Source organism: Triplophysa rosa, linkage group LG25, assembly GCF_024868665.1.
Source record: "Triplophysa rosa linkage group LG25, Trosa_1v2, whole genome shotgun sequence".
Classification (NCBI taxonomy): Eukaryota; Metazoa; Chordata; class Actinopteri; order Cypriniformes; family Nemacheilidae; genus Triplophysa; species Triplophysa rosa.
The window spans coordinates 17912604-17930275 of NC_079914.1; the positions used below are offsets into that span (position 1 = coordinate 17912604).

The 17672-nt window shown below is 31.0% G+C and overlaps 2 protein-coding genes across 2 annotated transcripts; both read right to left on the bottom strand.

Annotated features, from left to right (window-relative positions):
- Positions 1–531: 531 nt before the first annotated feature.
- LOC130548566 (tRNA modification GTPase MnmE-like) lies at positions 532–2599 on the bottom strand. The gene is made up of 5 exons (XM_057325405.1): positions 2572–2599; positions 2127–2206; positions 1067–2004; positions 651–721; positions 532–554 (listed from the first exon to the last, which is right to left on the bottom strand). Exons 1-5 carry the CDS (start codon positions 2597–2599, stop codon positions 532–534), a joined length of 1140 nt encoding a protein of 379 aa, XP_057181388.1.
- A 6504-nt stretch (positions 2600–9103) lies between these two features.
- Positions 9104–17039, bottom strand: LOC130548567 (leucine--tRNA ligase-like). The gene is made up of 2 exons (XM_057325406.1): positions 15171–17039; positions 9104–9262 (listed from the first exon to the last, which is right to left on the bottom strand). Exons 1-2 carry the CDS (start codon positions 17037–17039, stop codon positions 9104–9106), a joined length of 2028 nt encoding a protein of 675 aa, XP_057181389.1.
- Positions 17040–17672: the final 633 nt, after the last annotated feature.

The following is a 17672-nucleotide window of genomic DNA, read 5'->3' on the forward strand; positions in this document are numbered from 1 at the left end:
AAACTATAGAGGTTACAGAAATTGTAACAACAAAAGATAAAGAATCAGATGATGAAGACTCATCCAGACCAGAAGAACCTCCAGCTGAAGGACCTGTACAGGAACCAGCCCAGGTAATCCTACCTCCATTTGAAGGACCTGAAAGATCAGAATCTGAAGAGGAAGAAACACTTGTAGAACAACCTGAAACTAGTCCTCATTCTCAACTTCTTAAAGAATTAGAGGAAGCAGTGCGTGCACGAGAAGCAAGAATGCAAGCAAAAAGAGAAGCGGAAGAAGCAGAAGAAGCAGAAGAAGCAAAAAAAAGACAAGCAAGGAGACAAGCAAGGAGAGAAGCAGAAGGAGCTAAAGAAGCAGAAGAAAGAGATGAAAAATTTTTAAAAGAATGGAGAGAAGAACAAATGAAACACTAATTTTAGTTTCTAAATCTGAAGAGGTTGTATCAAGAAGAAGTATATCTAAAGAATTATATACAACTGAAACAAGAATACCTATAAAGATAATATTAGAACAATTAAGAACTGCAGTAATTCAAACAGCTGCAGCTTCAGCTTCTGGAGAAATGTCAAAATTAGATGAAGATAAATCAAAAACTAAAAAGGATTCAGAAAAGAAAGATAAATAAATAATGTAGAGTTAATTCTATTTACCAAGACAGAAGGAGCTAAAGATAACATCAAGAAGCTCCTCAATGTCAACTTCACCAGTAATTCTACCTAAACTAAAAAGAGCAAATCTCAAATATTCAGCTCTAATTTCTGGCAATTCAACCTTAACAAAGAGAAAATTATATAAATTCTTTTTTACTTCTAAAAGGGCTTGCCTATGCCTTTCTTGAGTTATAATTGAACTTGATTCAACATTCAATAAATCATGAGATTTACAGGATATTTTATCTAACAAAACATCAATACCAAAATCATTTACTATTGATGTAAAAACAAAATTATCAGCAAAATCACCCAATCCAGGATTATTTTTTTTAAATTCAGATAAAATATCATTTTTATTAGCTGTTATCAAATCGCATTTATTAAAAACCAAAATAGTTTTTTCATCAACCAACTGAGCTAATTCATCATTTAATTTTAAATTATTTGGAGAGCAGATAAATATTTTAATATCAGCAATTTGAGCTTTTTTTCTTGCTCTATCAATACCAATTTGCTCAATAGGATCACTACTATTTCTTCTAATACCTGCAGTATCAAAAAAATTAATCAAAACGCCAAACAGATCGATTCTAACTTCAATAATATCTCGAGTTGTACCAGCAATTGATGAAACAATTGCGCTATCAGTATTAGTTAGTTTATTCATCAAGCTTGATTTACCAACATTTGGTTCACCCAAAATAACTACTGACAAACCATCTCTAATTTTTTCACCTGACCTAACTTCCAAGTGACCAGAAATACTATCATAAATGCTTTTGATTAAACTATTTACTTCTTCTTCAACATTTTCAGGAATATCTTCAAATGAAAAATCAATCAATGCTTCTTGAAATGACAATGCTTTAACCAAATCTTCTTTCCATTTAAAGCAAAATTTACTCAAATTACCGCTCATTTGACCCAATGCCTGGAGACGTTGAATTTCTGTTTCAGCATTAAGCAAATCAGCTATAGCTTCAGCTCCAGTCAAATCAAATTTATTATTTGCAAATGCTCTTCTTGTAAACTCACCAGGATAAGCCAATCTTGTATTTGGAAATTTCCCCAACATTTCAAGGGCAGACTTTATTACACTATAACCACCATGAATATGCAATTCTCCTACATTTTCTCCTGTGAAGCTATCAGGACCAGAAAAATATACTACTAAGCTAAAGTCAATTAATACTTCTTTAAATGGATCAAAAATCTCTGACGTAAAAAACAACCTAGGCTGAAAAGCATTTTTTCGAGTTATTTTTGACAAAATTCCCCTAACATCTGGACCTGAAATCCTAATTACTGCAATTCCAGCTTTACCTTGACCGCTGGATAGTGCATATATAGTATCATTATTTATATTAACCATAATTTATACTTACTAAAAAAATTTACAATGATTGTCAACAAAGAAAACTGTTATTATGATGTTATTATCATTGGGGGTGGTCACAGTGGATATGAAGCCTGTTCTGCATCTGCAAGAGTTGGTGCCAAAACCTTATTACTAACAGCATTAGAGAGCAATTTAGGTGAGATGTCATGCAATCCTGCGGTTGGGGGAGTTGGAAAAGGTCATTTAGTTAGGGAAATTGATGCTCTTGATGGTTTAATGGCCAAAATTGCTGACAAAGCTGCAATTCATTATCATTGTTTAAATCAAAAAAAGGGGCCTGCAGTTTGGGGGCCGAGAGTTCAAACTGATCGTTCTTTATACAAAAAACACATGAGGGAGACATTAATAAATTATCCTAACTTAGACATCATGTTTGATATGGCTGGTGAGTTATTAACAAGAGATGATTCAATTATTGGAGTCATTACTGAATCTGGTGTAAAGATAGATTGTAAAAAAATAATTATTACCACAGGAACATTTCTATCTGGTGTAATTCATATGGGTGAAGAAAATTACCCAGCCGGAAGAGTTGAGGAGGATCCATCCAAAAAACTTGCTCAATCAATCAAAAAAATTGGGTTCAAAATGGGACGCATGCAAACATGTACTCCTGCCCGCATTGCATCTGATAGCATCAATTTCAGCAATCTTCTAATCCATCCAAGTGATAAAGATCCAGTATTTATGTCGCTACTTACAAAAGAAGTACAAGCTCCACAGATTGATTGCCACATAACCAATACTACCAAAGAAATTCATGATCTAATTGCAAAAAACATTCACAGATCAGCCACCTATAATGGTGCAATTACTGCCCATGGGCCTCGTTATTGTCCTTCAATTGAAGATAAGATAATGAGATTTCCAGACAAAACTGAGCACAATATTTTTCTTGAGTCAGAGGGGTTAAATTCAGGGCTAATTTACCCAAATGGAATTTTCACTGGACTAGCGAGAGATATTCAGGGCCAATTTATTCATTTAATACCGGGACTTGAAAACTGTAAGATTATCAGATATGGATATGCAATTGAGTATGACTGTATCAGTATTAATGAGATTCAATCAAGCCTAGAAACAAAAAAAATCGAAGGTCTTTATTTTGCAGGACAAGTAAATGGAACCACTGGCTATGAGGAAGCAGCTTCACAAGGAATAATTGCTGGGATAAATGCTGCGAGATCTGTAGATGGAAAAGAGCCATTTATTCCGAGCAGATCAGATTGTTATATAGGTGTATTAATTGATGACATCATAACAAAGGGGATAACAGAGCCATACAGAATGTTTACTGCCAGATCAGAGTACAGACTACAACTCAGAGCTGACAATGCAGACCAAAGAATGACTTGCAAGGGGATTGAAGCAGGATCTATTAGTGACACAAGAAGAAATTTATTTAATGAAAAGGATACCAAAATCCAGAAATTAACAAATGCTTTAAAAAATTCCAGACTATCACCCCAAGATTGTGCAAAATATGACATCAGACTCAGCAAAAATGGAGTTGTAAAGTCATTATTTGAGTTAATTTCCTACCCTGATTGTACAAAAGATAAATTAGAAAAAATATTACCTGAGTTATCAGAGTATTCAAAAGAAGTCATAGACACAGTATTTGCTTCTGCTATTTATGATATTTATATTGAGAAACAAAAGGAAATAATCAAATCTTCAAAAAAAGATGAGGAAACCAAAATACCCAAATTTATTAATTACAACAAAGTTTTTGGACTATCTCATGAAGTCAGAAGTAAATTAATTGAAATCCAACCTGAAAACATTGCTCAAGCAAATAGAATATCTGGAATAACACCTGTTGCAATTATCAGTTTACTTACATACATCAAAAAAAATTTAGAGTAATAAAAAATACAAAAATTTGAAAAATTAAAGCTAACATATAGATATAAAACAATTAAATTTCTTTCTAAGGAGAGTTTAAATTTTTTGATTTGAAAATAAGTTTATTTTTATAAATAAAATTGACTTGAAAAGTAGTCCAAATTTTCCCTTATATTAAAAACTAACACTAAATTGGTAAATAAAAAACTTTAATGTTTCCAGCTAAAAAAACATAAAATATCAATAAAAATTACTAGATATATTTTAATTTTTATAATTTAAAATTTGATTCTAAAAACTAAACATAAACTTTATCTTACTTAACAAATGCTTAACAAAACAATAAACAAAGAATTTAATCCCTTTCGATCAAAAAAAATGACAATCTCAATAGAATTATTAGATATATTTTACCCTTTATAAACTCTTATTAATTAAAATTATCCTAATATTTCAATATAAATTAATTAAAAATTTAATAATAAAACAAAAAATAGTTCATTATTATTGATACCAAGCTATATAAAATGCTAACAATATAAGTCTTATATCAATATTTGGTGTCTAGCTTTGAGGGTTTAAATGAAGAATAAGAGTATTATGAAAACAGGTTTATCAACTTCTGCATTGTTAACAGCTTTGTCAGTTGGAACAATTATCCCTTCATTTATTGTTGCTAATATAACAGGAACAAGAGCTCAAGCAGAGAATACAAATGTATTATTCTCAACAAAAGAACATGTTGATATCTTAACCGAAAAAATGGTGAATATTGCTCTTGGCAACATAGAAATTACAGGTTTTGATACAACAGCAAAGACAATAATTGATGGTAACAAAATAAAAACCCTTAAAGAAATTGTTTCTGAATACTATGCTGGTAAAGCTAATAATACATTAAATCAAAATTACAGTGACAATTTCTGGAAACTCTTAGCACATGCAGCTGGAGAAATCTCAGCAGAAGATAATCACAAATTTGTTTTTGCTAAAGCTACTGGCTGTACAGTTGATAGCAAAGCAACTGGAGATGCTAATTGCCTTCTATCAGGAAAATCTGACAGCAGCAGCAATGAACTAGTTGATAAAGCAAGTACTGTAAGTGATATAAAAGCCTTCTTCCCTGATACACAAACAAAAATTAAAGATGCAGCAAATGGTGAAGCTGAAGTAAAAACATTTTCCAGACAATCATTATCAGAAGACTTCTTTGGTAAATCATATAATAAGTTATGGAACCTAAGTATTGATGACTCCAACAGACAGCGTAGCTTTTACAACCTAGGAGTGTATATTGGTCTTTTACCTGGCTATGATTCTGACACAAATCAAATCAAAGCAGAACAAAAGAAAAATTATGAGAAGAAAGCTGGAATCAGCTTTATGAAAGCAATTCTACCTGAATCTGATCCATTAACAGAACCTAACAAGATCAAAGAAGCTGCAAAAAATCCATTATCAAAAACATGGAAAAATTTGAAGGAAATTCTTGAGAAGGAAGAAACTTATGACTTTGATACAAAAATGTCAAGTGTCATAAAATCAAATGAAGATGGTTCATCTAAACTTGAAATGTCAAAGGACTTCCTTTATGTAATAAAATACAAAGAAAATGATGCAGATATTCCTGAAGCTCAAAAAGCACAAAAAAAGGGAAAAGCTATGCTGCTTTCTCAAGTTAATAGAGATCAATTTAAGTCATTACTAGATTTTTACAAGGTTAAAGGATCTGATGAAGGCCAATCATCAATTAGCAAAGAAATTTTAAACTACCTTGCAGCAGCAAAAACAAATGATGCTACAACACTAGCTGATAGTGATGAAAATGTTGGTGCAGGTGCAGGAAAACCAAATCCAGAGATAGTAAAATATATTCAAGCTCTAACAACTGAAGAAGTACTTCTTAATGCAATAAAAAACATTAACAATACCTCTCCTGACATCAAAAAAATATATAAAACAGAAGATAACAAGAAGGAAGATTCTTTTGATGATCTCTTCAATGCAACCAAATCAAAACCAGAAGTTGGAACTAAAAACGGTAATAAATATACTGCAGAAAATGGTGGACTAACCTACTTAATCCAAAGCTACACCCGTAAAGGAGATGGCTTAGACAATGAAACAGGAACTGATGTAGCAGAAGGTTCATTCTGTCAAAAGAAAGCAGTTGATGGTGGTGATGTTTCAAACTGTAAAGGAGTTTACCCAATAATTCTTTTAGATAAAACTAATGGAACTAATGAAGAGTTGCAATGGGCAAAGCATGTTGAAAACAAAGGATTTGGAGCTAATGACAATGCACAAAAAACAGAAGCCCATAAGTCACTGCAAACATTATATGAACACTACATTGCAGGAACAGCTCCTGAACAGCTAGAAATAATAGATTACAGCCATAACCAATTTAAATTGGATGTTACTAAGTTCATTTCTGAAAGATTAAGCAATACAGCTATAACAACATCTAATAAGCAATTAACTGAAGTTTTTGTAGATTCATTAAAAAATAACCACAATCCAAACAGTATTAAATTTTTGATTTCAGGATTATATGACGAAGTAAATTACATAACATATTCACGTGATAAGAGTTTCTTAATTGAAAAGGCAAATGAGAAAACAGCAGGTGAAGACAAAAAACCTACATTCTTCTCATTCAGTACTACTGGAGACAATAAACGCAATTTCCTTGCTACACATACAACAGAATCAGACATAGAAGAATCCTGGGAATTTGTAATTAAAAAAGGACTTACTGATACTACCGATGAAAATGGAAGCAAGAAGTATGAAAAAAAATGGAAAGAAATGTTGGGATATCTTTATTCTACATCCTTTAAAGAAGGAAAACTTTCTGACTTCATAAAACCATTTGGAGAAGTTGATGGTGATTATGATACAGTCACAAATAGCTTAATAAGTAAAGAATTAGCAAGTACAAAATCAGATTCTGAAAGGACTGGTACAATCAATAAAATTATTGACCAAAGCACATTCTTAAATTATGAAGAAGCATTCTCTAACATAAAAGATCAAAATCAAAATATAGAATATAAATACTTTACCAGCACTGCAAATGGAGAAACAAACCTAGGTTTATTAAATGATGAGGTAAAGTTAATATATGCAGATGGTAATACCAGACTTAAATTCCGTCCTATGCTAAAGAATGAAGATGAAGAGTTTACAATCAAACCTGCAGTTGCTGCAGTAGGAAATGTTGCTGCAGTTGCAGCTAAAACAGCAAAGCTTGACAGATGGGATCTTATACCTATAATTACTGAAAAAGACAATGCTAAAAGCGTGAAGTTCTTAAAAGATTTAAATGATCAAGATGCTGAAGCAGACAAATTTAAAAAGGTTACTGGAAAAGTACATGGATCTGGACTAAGCAAATCTATTGCTGACTCATTATTTGGTATTAATAGACATGATGTATTAGCTGAAGGAAAAGAAAATAAATCTTTTGTTATCAAAAGCTTAACTGATGAAACTGCAAACTCTGATGCATGGGTCAAGCAATTAGCTTACACAATTGGAACTCCTTTCAAGAAAACAGCAAATGATCCATCAATTGATGTTGCTGTAGCACATGACAATAAAGATAGCTTAGAAGAATTTGTTAACATCTTAGCACAAGTGTATAAATCAAAAAGCAAAACTAAATTAGGCAACTACAGGGACTTATTTACAAAAGATAATGGAGTAGCCCTTGGTAAAGATGATAATTCAAGCACTGTAAAAACATTGCAATACAAAAAAGACCTTGCTGGATTAAAAGATGATGATGATACAAATAAATCTAATGTTGCAGGAAAAATATTAGATCTTACAAAAAATGCAAAAAGTAAGTTCTTTGGAGAAAGATCTGAAAGCAAATTATTATCTGCTAAAGCAAAGAAAGCTAACAATGCTGATATAGAAGTTAAATTTGCTAAACTCTTAAGAAAAGAAACTATCAGTGAAGATATCATCAAGGGAATAATTTTTGATAGCGCTAAACCTGAGTTTGTACAAGCCCTTGCTGATTTCCTAGAAAAGAATCTTGATCAAGCAGCAAAAGTTGCAAAAAGTCTTGAAATAACTGAGTTACTTGATGCAGCAAAAGCAGAAGATAAAGCAAATGCAAAAGCAGAAGCTGTTTCAATTGTAAATCAAGCATCTAGCGATAAAGAAGGTGCTGAAGTTACTTTAGAAGGTGGAGTAGAAGCCATATGGGGAAAAATTCAAGAAGAACTTGCTAAGAATAAAGATGACGGTCAACCTAAATATGAAGACCATGCATTAGTAGAAATTGTTGATGGAAATTATTCATTTGTTAAAGATGCTAAGAAAGATGGTGAAGATGACAAATACAAATACACACAAATAATTTCAAAAGCAGTTAAAGATGCTTGTGGATTGTCAGGTGGTGGATGTGCAAAAGGTTATAATAAATCAATATTAGGCACAATTGAAGCTGTTACAAAAAAACCAACAATGGTAAAAGTTGTTACTGATTTGATAGAAGCTGTTGGAATAGCTAAAAGCACTGACACAAACAACAAGAATAATATTGTCATTGAAGATAGTAAAAAGGTTGATAATCTTGATAAACTTCTTGATAGCAATTCAATTCTAACAGAAGATAATAATGGAGCTAAGTTCCTTGAAGCAGATTCTGCCAACAAAAATATTTTAAAAGTTAAAACCCCTACTCTTGCAGCTAAAGGTGAAGGTGATACAACTGCAAGAACAATTGATAACGTTGAATATAAAATAGAAACACCAGCAGATGCTCAAAAATATATAGTTTCTGGTAAATGGGATAAAAATGATAATAGCAAAAATGCTCAAAAAGTAGTAATAAATGATATTCGTAAAAACTCTGGAGATTATGCTGAAATTCTCAGACCATTTGTTAAAGAATTAGCACATGATAAAAGAATTAATATTGCATCTCAGTTTGAAAACAGATTAAAAACTGTATTCAGAGTTCATGAAACAGATGATAATACTGCTCAAAAGGTTGAATTTAACTCAGCTGAATCAATTGATTCAATATTCAAACACTTATTAAAGTCAGAGGTTGGATTAGAAAGAGTTGCTGGGCATACTTATGCAGAGTACAAAGGTAATGCAGCTGATCAACACAAACTTGGTGATAAATTAGTTCAATTAGTCAGAAGAGAATTAAAAGCTAATGCTAATTTAGGGAATATTACTGATGAAGAATATGATTACTTTTATGTTTGGACTTCAAGACCTGCTCCTCAGGTACAGGCACAAGCTGCTGCTCCTGCTCAGGTACAGGCACAAGCTGCTGCTCCTGCTCAGGTACAAGCTGATGATGTTGCCCCTGCTGAAGTAGAAGCCAATCCTATTGATCCAAAAAAACTTGATATTAGTGAGAATGGCGCTGACAAAGATAACATACTCAAGACTGGAATGAAAATGATTTCTGAAATTAGCCTTGAGGAATGGAAAAAGATTGCAACTGGAGAATATGGTTTTGCTTTTGATAGTAAGAAATTTGGTTTTGTTGGCAAAGAAATAGAAGATGTTCTTGGATTGCCAGTTGGTATGGCTAAAGATAAAAGTGGGAAATCTTACCCTACATACACACTTCTGTCAAAGTTAAAATTCTTTGAACTCCCAGCTGGATCAGATGGTAATGATGCTCATAGAGTATCACTAAAGAGATTAAAAGACTTAATAAATAGAAATTCTGAGGCATTGACCAAGGAAATAGAATCTAAAGTATCTCAGTTAAAAGCAAAAAATGAATTATGGTCATTTAGAATACTTGATGTACTTAGATCAAACCAAGCAATAAAACAAGCTCTAGGTGATCAAAAGGTTGGAGTAAAAGTTGGCAATGACTGGAAACAAGTTGTTCCTATGTTAGATTCAACATCTATTGCAAATTACTCTAAACACTTAGGTCACCTATTAGATGAAATCTTAAAAACAAAAGGAATATATAGTGCTATACCTAGATTTGGAGCACTTGATGTAATTAAAAGACTATCAAGTATTAAAGAATTTACTGCAGGTTCAGCTGTGGGTGATAATTTTATTAAAGCTACTGGTGTTGACAAAAATGAATTACATGATTACTTTGGTGATGCAGTTTTCAGAATTGGTAACAAAGAAATAGATAGCACAATTGGTATTGCTGTTGCTGCAGATGGTCAAGGAGAAGGTCAAGCTACAAAAAGACTTATAGACTTACTAACAGCAAGCTTCAAAGAAGCAGTAAAAATAGCAGATGAAGAAGATTTAGAAAAATCTATAGAAGCTTCAGATGCCCTAGATAAGTTCTATGCAAGTGAATATGGAAAAGCAATTCTTGAAAAAACTCATGAATCTCAATTTAATGCTACATGGACACATCTCAAAACAGCTAATAAACCACTTAGTACAGCTGCAAATCTTACATTTGCAATCCCTGCTGAACTTAAGGAAGAAGACAAGTATGACAATCTTCATGAATTGCTTATTGGAAGTGACAAAAAGGATAGTTTTGTAAATATAGAAAATGTTCAGAAGTCTTTTGATGAATTACTAAAGAAAGTGCTAGTTTATTCTTCTAAACAAGATGAGTCTAAATACCGCCCTGCTCAGTTCCTTACCAAGAAAGATGCAAAAGAATGGCTTGAAATTAATGCAAGAAATGTATCAAAAGAAATAGCTAAAGATAATACCGAGAATGGATTTAGAAAACATGTATTGAAGTTAATAAAAACTCAAGAAATTACTGATGTTGCTGATATTATTTACAAGCTTATTGAAGATTCACCAGTTTGGTTTGAAAAAACTGATAGCAAAGTAGACTTTAAGAAGACAGGAGGAAATTCAGCAAAGGTTTCAGGATCTGATATATTTAAACTTCTTTTAAACCATACTAATCAAGCAGCAGGTGATGATGATAATAAGAAAAAAGCATTAAGATTTGAATTATTATTTAGATTATCTGAGTCTGTGGAATACAGTTTAATAAATACTGCTGCAGATGGTGCAGTTGCTGACTTAAAATTTGTTTTTGAGAATGGTAATAATGTAAATCAATTAGGAGAAGGTAGAAAAACACTAGCAGAATTTATTTCTGGAAAAGATAATGATGAAAATGGCATTAAGAACAGCAAAAAACAAAAATTCCTTTACCATGCATTGAGAAACCCAGGATTTGTTTCTTTAATTGGTAAAAATGAAGCAAAAATAGAAGCTGATAATTTTGTTAAGTCAATTGTTGATAATAATCCAAATATTAACCATGGACTAAGCATCTTTACTCATGATGAAATATTTGACTCTGTTGACCTGTTCAACAAAAAATTCAATGATGAAGATTTAAGAAGTGCAAAGCGAGCAATCTTATTTGGAAACAACTTCATTGGAGGTGGAGGCCAAGAAGAAACTATGAGATACTTCCAATTGATTAAGACAGATGCTTTTGAACCAACCAGAAACAGACTTGAAAGATGGAATATTTCTGGTAACAAAATATCAAAACTTAACCTTGTAAAAGATGCATTAAGTTGCAGATGTGGTACAAACTATGATTCAGGTTTCTTAATTAATGATGATGAAGATAGTAAACTTCAGGATATCATCAACAAACTCTCTGACCCTACAAAAAGTGGAAGATCTGTTGGAAGATCAGTACTCTATGTTGTAAAAACTAGAAAAGCTGGTAATGCTGACACTGTTAATATAGGTGAAAGCACAGTTATTAAATATGATGGACATGATTCATTTAGACTAAGTTTAGGAAGAGATTCTGTCCAGGATGATGATAAATATGTAGACCGTATTCATTATGAAACAGTTACAGAAGAAGCTAAATCTTGGGCAGTTAAAATGGTAAGAGAAGAAGCTGCAAATTATAATGCTCTATCAAATGAAGAAAAGATGTTAGCAGATAGATATGCCAAAGATATGTTATCTGATATTATTGCTGAGGCTCTTTACATTGAAGGAGTATATGCACCTGAAATTCGTGAAATAATTAGTAATTTAGATGACATATCATCGAATATTATATCTAATGGAAGAAGAATTTTAGATACAAATGATGATAGTAATGAAAACTATTTAAGTGCAAATGTAGGTATTAATCCAATATTCATAAAAGGAAGTTCTGACTACTTTGGAGTATTTACAGGACTTGATGTAAGTGGAAGAAATCTAATTCATAATAATGATGATAACTCAGCTAAAATAGGCTTTAACTTAAGAATAGGATATAATTCTGGTAGCCATGCATCTTCAATAGGAAGAGGTAGATTTTCTCATTATATAGGTTATCCAGGAAATGATGAAGGAAATAATGCAAGATCAAATTTTGCAAGCAGAGGTATATCATCATCTGGTAATGTGTTTATTAAGTACTATGGATCAGAATATGATGTTCAACTAGGAACATATGTTGGAATTATCAATGATAACATAGAGAGAGAAAATGGAGACAACTTAAAGTTTAATTCATACTCAATTGGTTCTACTGGAAAAGTAACTTACAAAGGATTTAGCTCTGATTATGGACTAACAGGATCACTATTATTAGATGGTAGATTCACAAATAATCAAACATATGCACAATCTAAATCATTAATAGAAGGTGATATAAATAAGGTAAGAGCAATTGCTGAAATTTCATTGAAGTATGAAAAAATTATTGAGAGTGGAATTATTGATTTAGGAATTACACCAGGAATAGAAGCTGATTACAACCTAGAAGGTAAAATAATCTCAGATATAACTGGTTCAGCACAAATTGGATATTCATTCAAATCAGGTAGCAATTCTACTGCTAGAATAAGCTTTGCTTATGATTTCAAATACAATGATGATAGACTAAGCCAAAATCCAAAAATTGAATTTTCAATTGACTTAGATCTTTCATAAACAGTAGCATAAATAAAGATTATGTAGATATGATAAATTTGCTGAGACTAAAAATCTCAGCATTTTTATTTTTAAAGAGTAATAAATTTTATAGATGAACACAACTGAATCAAAATTAAAAAAATATCTTGAAATGCTAAAAGAAGGGCAAAAAATTTCTAATTTAGTAAGCAATAAGAGCCTAGAAAATGCATGGGAGAGACATTTTCTTGATTCAATCCAACTACTTGATTTAATAAAAACAGATAATATAAAAAACTGGCTAGACATTGGCAGTGGAGCTGGTTTCCCAGGATTAGTAATTGCTATAATGAAACCCAATATTAGTGTCTATATTGTAGAAAGTACAAGAAAAAAATGTGATTTTATGAAGAATGTAGCCAATGAACTAGAAGTAAAAAATGTTCAAATATATCATTCTAGAATTGAAAATATAGCATGCATTGGAAGCAAGAAAAAATCTGAAATATATTTACCTATAATGGATGTAATATCAGCCAGAGCATTAGCTTCATTAGAAAAATTAATTAATTATTCAACACCGTTTATGAATTACAATACAATTTGTTTATTCCCCAAGGGCTCATCTGCTGAGGAAGAAACCAAAAAAACAAATAAAAAATTTAAAATTACACTATTCAGTTCAAAAACTGAATCAAAATCAAAGATTATTCATATCTGCAAAAGAAAATAATCATGCTATAATTAATAGATATAGGATGTTACAAAAATGAATAAAGCATTTTTAGTATATGGGAATGATATTGGATTAATCAACAAAACAATTGATAAAACCAAATCAAGCAATACAGACTTAAAAGACCCTTTTGGTTATCTTAGAATAAACAACAGCAATCTTGATAAGAACACTAAATATTTAATGGAAGAAAGCCTAGCAATCACTCTAACAGGCAAAAATAGACTAATTCACATCCATGAACCAAATGTAAGTAGTAGTAAAATTATTCAATTTTGGCTGAATGAATATAAAGGAAGCAACAAGTTATTAATTTCATTCTATGAGACCCCTTCTTTCAATATCAAATCAATGATAGAAAAAAATCAAAATGTTACAACAATTAAGTGTTATATTGGAAATCAAATAAAAACTGAGCAAGAAATATTAAGTATACTAAAAAAGCACAATATAAAAATTGACCACCAAGCAATAAAAATACTATCTGAATCTCTGATAAATGATACCCAAATTATCCAATCAGAAATAGAAAAGCTAATTACTTACCACCTACCCTCACAAAATGCTATTACTTCACAAGAAATAATAGCTTGCAATATTGACAACAAACAAACAAATCTTGATGATGCAACCTATGATGCTGCAAATGGCAAAAAAAATATTGATATCAAAAATTATGATCCTGGAGCAATAATAAGTATCACATTGGAGCATTTTAACAAACTTTACTCATGCAATAGAAATGAGTCAAATATTGAAAAAATAAAACCAACTATACATTTCTCAAGAAAACAAGCATTTTCCAAACAAATGAGAAAATGGAGTACAAGTAAAATTTTACAGGCAATAAAATTATTAATTCAAGCTGAGAAAGAAATCAGAAATAGCCAACAAATTGCCAAAATAATATGTTTGCATGCTTTACATAAAGTTGCAGAAATTATCAATCAGTAATAATATTTATCACCTTATCTTGAACATAAACAACATTATTTATATCTTTTCCACCTATAGCATTTTGCACTTTTAAAGAGCTATCTAATAAAGATAAAATATCATTTTGAGATAAACCTTTATCAGACAACAAAATATCCCTAAATTTACTATTAACTTGAACAACTATATTAACTTTATCTTCAACCAAACAATCATAAGACACTTCAGGCCATTTTGAAAAAGATACTAAGTCATTTTGACCCATTTTCATCCACATTTGTTCAGCAACATGAGGAACAATTGGTGAAATTAAATGAATTAAATTAAGTATTGCTTTTTTATATAAATTTATATCACCAGTAGTAACAATCTTAAATGAATTAACTGTGCTATAATATTCATAAATTCTAGCAATAACGCAATTATATTTCATTTGCTCAATATCATGGCTAACAACATCAATAATTTGATTCATAAATTTATTAAATTTCCTACTATCAGGAGAAATATCTCCACTTACAAACGATGAATCTTCTCTAAATTTATCAAAGTTATTAATTACTTTATCAATAAGACCTAATAATTTCTGCATAAACCTATTTGCTGTCTCTACTCCATCAATTGTCCAATCAATATCTTTTTCTGGAGGAGTATCAGATAAAATAAACCAACGTATTGTATCAGCGCCATATCTTGAAATAATAGAATTAGGTGTAACCAAATTACATTTAGATTTACTCATTGCCTCACTTGGACCAACAATAACCTCAGAACCTTCAACACTACTACTGTAACTTTCAGGAATTTTAATTCTATATTTACCATCATCAAAACAGATATCGCTAGGATAAACCCAATCACCTGTATCTTTATTTTTAAATGTTTTATGGCAAACCATACCCTGAGCAAATAATTTTTTAAATGGCTCTTTAGGTATATTATATCCACACTTATTCAATGCCCTACAGATAAATCTAGAATACAGCAAATGCAAAATAGCATGCTCTATTCCACCAATATAGTAATCAACTGGCATCCATTTATTAATATCATCTTGACTAAATGGGATATTACTATTCTTAGCAGAACAAATTCTTATGAAATACCATGAAGAATCAACAAAAGTATCCATTGTATCTGTTTCTCTTGCAGCACTACTACCACAATTATGACATTCAACATTTTTCCAACCCAAACAAGAATCTAAAGGATTACCTTGAAAATTTATATCCACATCTTCAGGCAGAATAACAGGAATTTTAGCAGGAATGAGACCACATTTTTTACAATCAATAATTGGAATAGGACAACCCCAATATCTTTGCCTTGAAATACACCAATCATGTAATTTATATGCAAAGCAAACTTCAATTTTACCATCAGAAGCCAATTGATTAACAAAATTATGATTTTTAAACTTTTCTCTAGCCTCCAAAACAGACAAACCATCCAAAATTCCAGAATTAATTAGTTTTCCATCACTAATATAAGGTTCATTTTCTAAATCTACAGGACTATCATCATTTGGAGTTATAACTTGATTGATAGGTAAATTATATTTCTTAGAGAATTCAAAATCTCTAACATCATGAGCAGGACAGCAAAATATTGCACCTGTAACATGATTTAGGACAAAATTTGCTATAAAAACAGGCAATAAATCACCTGTAGCTGGATTAACAACTTCAATATCAATAAAAATACCCTTCTTAGGAACATTAGGATCTCTAGAATTATTATCTTTTTGACAATCATTAATAAAATTACTTAGAGGAAAATTATTTGTTGATAACAAATCTGATATGTAATGATCAGGTGATAATAATAAGCAACTTGCACCAAAAATTGTTTCTGGACGAGTAGTATAAACTTCTATTTCTTTAAAATCAGAGGAATTATTTACTTTAAATGAAATTTTAAAACCTTCAGACCTACCAATCCAATTTCTTTGCATTTGCAAAACTTCTTGGTTCCAATCTAAATCATCCAGACCTTCAATTAAATCATCTGCAAAATCAGTAATTTTTAACATCCATTGAGAAAGTTTTTTCCTTTCAACCTGGGCACCAGACCTCCAACCCTTTCCATCAATTACTTGCTCATTAGCTAGAACTGTTTTATCAATTGGGTCCCAATTAACCCAAACATTTTTTTTATAAACCAAACCATTATTGTATAAATCTAAGAAGATTTTTTGTTGATGTGAGTAATATTCCTTATCGCATGTAGCAAATTCATCTTTCCAATTATAGAGAAGACCAATACTCTGTAGTTCTTTTCTCATATTAGAGATATTATTATGAGTCCAATCAGCAGGATTAATATTATTTTTCCTAGCAGCATTTTCTGCAGGCAAACCAAATGCATCCCATGCCATTGTATGTAAGATATCATATCCTTTCTTAACAAAATATCTACAAAGAACATCACCTAGGACATAATTTCTAACATGTCCCATATGAATTTTTCCAGAAGGATATGGAAACATTTCAAGAATATATTTCTTATCCTTTTTTCCAGATATCAAACTACAACTTTCCCATCTTTTTTGCCAATAGCTATCTATATTTGGGAAAAAACCTTCTTTTTTATATTCTTTAATTTCTTCAGTCATTTTATATCAAATTTTTTTATATGTAACTAAAATGTAATTTAACATATTAACAAAAATATTTACAGATTTTTAATATTAGATACACCCAAAACAGATGCTATCAAATCATCAATATCGCCATCTAAGACCCTATTTACATCCCCTCTTTCAAAACCAGATCTCAAATCTTTAACCATCTGATATGGATACAAAACATAGGAGCGAATTTGATTCCCCCAACCAATACTACCTTGCTGAGAGTAATTATCTTGCTTCAATTGTTGCTGCTTTTGAATTTCTATTTGATATAGTTTACTTTTCAACATATCCATTGCTGTTGCTCTATTTCTATGCTGAGATCGATCATTCTGACACTGAACTACTATTCCAGTTTTCAGATGAGTAATTCTTACTGCGCTATCAGTTTTATTAACGTGTTGACCTCCTGCTCCAGAAGCTCGATAAGTATCAATTTTAATTTCACTTGAATCAATTTGAATATCTATTTTTTGATCAATAACTGGACAAACAGAAACAGAGGCAAAGCTTGTATGACGTCGAGAATTACTATCAAATGGAGAAATTCTAACCAATCTATGTATACCGGACTCTACTTTCAACCAACCATAAGCAAATTTACCAATAATTTTCAAA

Coding starts and splice junctions, on each gene's coding strand:
- LOC130548566 (XM_057325405.1), bottom strand. CDS start 2,599: ATGGATCCTCCTCAACTCTTCCGGCTGG. Junction 2,207..2,571: donor TCCTCAACTCTTCCGGCTGG/GTAATTTTCTTC, acceptor CCCCAACCGCAG/GATTGCATGACATCTCACCT. Junction 555..650: donor CTTTAGCTCCTTCTGTCTTG/GTAAATAGAATT, acceptor ACATTTCTCCAG/AAGCTGAAGCTGCAGCTGTT.
- LOC130548567 (XM_057325406.1), bottom strand. CDS start 17,039: ATGACTGAAGAAATTAAAGAATATAAAAAAGAAGGTTTTTTCCCAAAT. Junction 9,263..15,170: donor TTATTGTTGGTCCAAGTGAG/GCAATGAGTAAA, acceptor TTGGATCAATAG/GATTGGCTTCTACTTCAGCA.